The 2,911-nt window shown below is 36.9% G+C and overlaps 1 protein-coding gene across 1 annotated transcript; it reads left to right on the top strand.

Moving 5' to 3' along the window:
- Positions 1-340: 340 nt before the first annotated feature.
- LOC110721904 (S-adenosylmethionine decarboxylase proenzyme-like) lies at positions 341-2,225 on the top strand. Its single transcript, XM_021901137.1, has one exon. It carries the CDS (start codon positions 749-751, stop codon positions 2,048-2,050), a length of 1,302 nt encoding a protein of 433 aa, XP_021756829.1. The 5' UTR covers positions 341-748; the 3' UTR covers positions 2,051-2,225.
- Positions 2,226-2,911: the final 686 nt, after the last annotated feature.

Raw genomic sequence — 2,911 nt, forward strand, 5'->3', positions numbered from 1 at the left:
GTGCTGTAAACGAAAGTTGCTCAACCTTATACTCGTACTATTTTTTTTTTCTTTTAAAAAAGAGAAGCTTTTCATTGGGTCACCCTTTTATGTTTACACATCTATAGTAACTTGTCGGAGTTATAGAAAGAGGCATAAGGCCGACAAAATATAGTTCTACCACTGCAGCAATTTCATACGCAGTCCTTTTAAGTTTTAACAAAAGATTACACACAATTTCTTACCGTACAAAAGAGAAATCCTAATAATCCAATAAACTGTTAAAAGAAAATATGATATAATATTATAATATATGTTTGGTAACACCACATTTTAAGCAGTGGCCTTGATCTCATGATCTACCCAGCAAACCAGGAGACCACTTCTTTGGCACGCCCATAAGGTTAAAAAAAAAAAATAGCATGGCACATCATTTTATTATTTCACATGAACCACTTATTGATATCATTGCACCTATTCAAGCATGCCCTTTAATCCACCCATTCTAACCAATTATCTTTCATTATTCATTCTCTATTTTTTATATTTTTCCATAATCTTTCTTTTATCCATTTTATTTGCAACTATATATATAGGTCATTCACTAGATGTTGTGAAGTAGTAGTACATACATATTCTAGTGTTGTTACAAGTACAAACACTATTTCTCGAGATATCTAGTGAGGTGAGTGAAATAATATTACAACGAACGTACCGTTTTCTTTTATTAAACTTGAAAACGTTACGTGTTTTGTGATCTGATTATAATATGGCTGTATGTTCGGAAAAGAATGATACTGAAACGGGCCAGCCAGTTTCAGGTATTGGGTTCGAGGGGTTTGAGAAGAGGCTCGAGATTAAATTCTCTAGCGTGAAGGTTTTTAGTGACCCGTCTGGGTTGGGACTTCGGTCCCTAACTCGGTCTCAGATCGACTCGTTTCTCGATGAGGCTTCATGTACTATTGTGGCTAATTTGTCGAACATGGAGTTCGACTCGTACGTGTTGTCCGAGTCGAGTTTGTTTGTGTACCCACATATGATCGTTCTCAAGACATGTGGGACCACAAAGTTGCTCCTTGCTATTGATCCGATTCTCAAACTCGCTGACTCAATTGGACTCACTGTGTCAAGCGTGCTCTACTCAAGGGGAACATTTATTTTCCCAAATGCCCAAGTTGCCCCTCATAGAAGCTTCTCGGAGGAAGTTAGTTACTTGAATAGGTATTTTGGTAATTTATCATCTGGGCCCCACGCTTATGTGTTGGGTGATCCGACGGTCCCAAATCGTCATTGGCATATCTACTCAGCGTCTTCGGTTGATGATGTGGAGGATCGCACGGCTGTGGTCACTTTAGAGATGTGTATGACGGGGCTAAATCGGGAAAAAGCCGGTGTTTTTTACAAGAAAGAGGGACATTTGGCTAAGGAAATGACCAAAATGTCCCGAATTAATGAAATTATTTCAAGTCACGTGATATGCGATGTTGATTTTGAGCCTTGTGGGTACTCTATGAATGGGGTAGACGGTGGGGCCTACTCAACCGTGCATGTGACCCCCGAAGATGGGTTCAGTTACGCAAGCTATGAAGTCATGGGGTTTGACTCAAGTTCGGTTCGGTTCGAACCATTGGTCCAAAGAGTGGTAAGATGCTTTGAACCAAAGGAGTTGACTATCGCCGTCACATGCTTTGGAGATGGTGTGGCACGTGATTGGGCTAATGAAAAGAGGGTTGATGTGGAGGGTTTCAAGTGCCAGAGTGTAGTAAAGCAAGAGTTGCCAGGTGGCGGATTTGTCTTATATAAGACATTTGTGGCCCAAGTACTAGCGCATGAGATATGCGTGCCTAAATCAATCATGGTTTTGCCTTGTTGGAAAGCCGCAGATGTGGCGGATGATGGCGGCGAGATGGTGGCTTATGGACGTGTCATGAGTGGGGGGCTCTTAGGTTGGGAAAGTGCAATTATGAGAACGGGATGTGCAAACGTCATTGATAGTCGTCAAATTAGCTTGATTGAGTTTTTTTATTCATTTTTCTTCTTTTTGGGATTTAGAATTACTAGAGCTCATTAGAATAATACAAAGAGTGTGTAATCGTCCGCTCACATGCAAAAGAATGATTGTACAATAGCAACTCATTGTTGGCTTGTGCTTTTGTGTTACCAACTTAATTAGGTTTTGTCATATTCAATGACATTTGAGTAAGTAATTAATTAAGAGAAATTCTTTTAATTCTTGTGTTATTATTATTACCGCCTTCAGTTCTTAATATAGACTAAGAAGTTAATAAATTAGAAATGAGTGTCCAATTTAATATATGAAATTAAATTAGAAATGATAGTACCTCTTCTATTGAAGCACACTGTCTACTTGTCCCTTCATGACAAAGTTGTATACAGTCAGTCATACATTGCATTTTTGCATTTCAACTAACTGATCTTCACCAGCTACCGATCGTATACAGAGTAATAAGCTATATATTTTCATGATATTTAACTTTATACTTTTGATCTGATGACAATGTATGTTAATGTGATTCTAACGTGTTCAAATTTTGGAGGTGTTACAGTTAAATTGTGTACAATAATTACCATACAAAATACAAATGACAAGATTAATAAGGTTCCTTAATTAATTATATTATATATAAAAACAATATACCACGTAAACAATATACCACGTAAACAAAGATTGACAAGGTTTGATCGATCATTGAATTTACATGTGGCTTATGTATTTCATTTTAAGAGAAAAACTTAGTGTACTTTATAATATGTAATGATTAATTACCTTGGTTAAAGACCTAAAGATGATAGTAAAATAAATATATGAAAAAAAAGTCAAGTATCACCATTACATTCAAACATTGAGAATGTCATCAGTATGCTATTTACTTTATTTTGAGAGTGATCGGTTCTAGTGAATCTAGCTATA

Source organism: Chenopodium quinoa, unplaced genomic scaffold (genome assembly GCF_001683475.1).
Source record: "Chenopodium quinoa cultivar QQ74 unplaced genomic scaffold, ASM168347v1, whole genome shotgun sequence".
NCBI classification, from domain to species: Eukaryota; Viridiplantae; Streptophyta; class Magnoliopsida; order Caryophyllales; family Amaranthaceae; genus Chenopodium; species Chenopodium quinoa.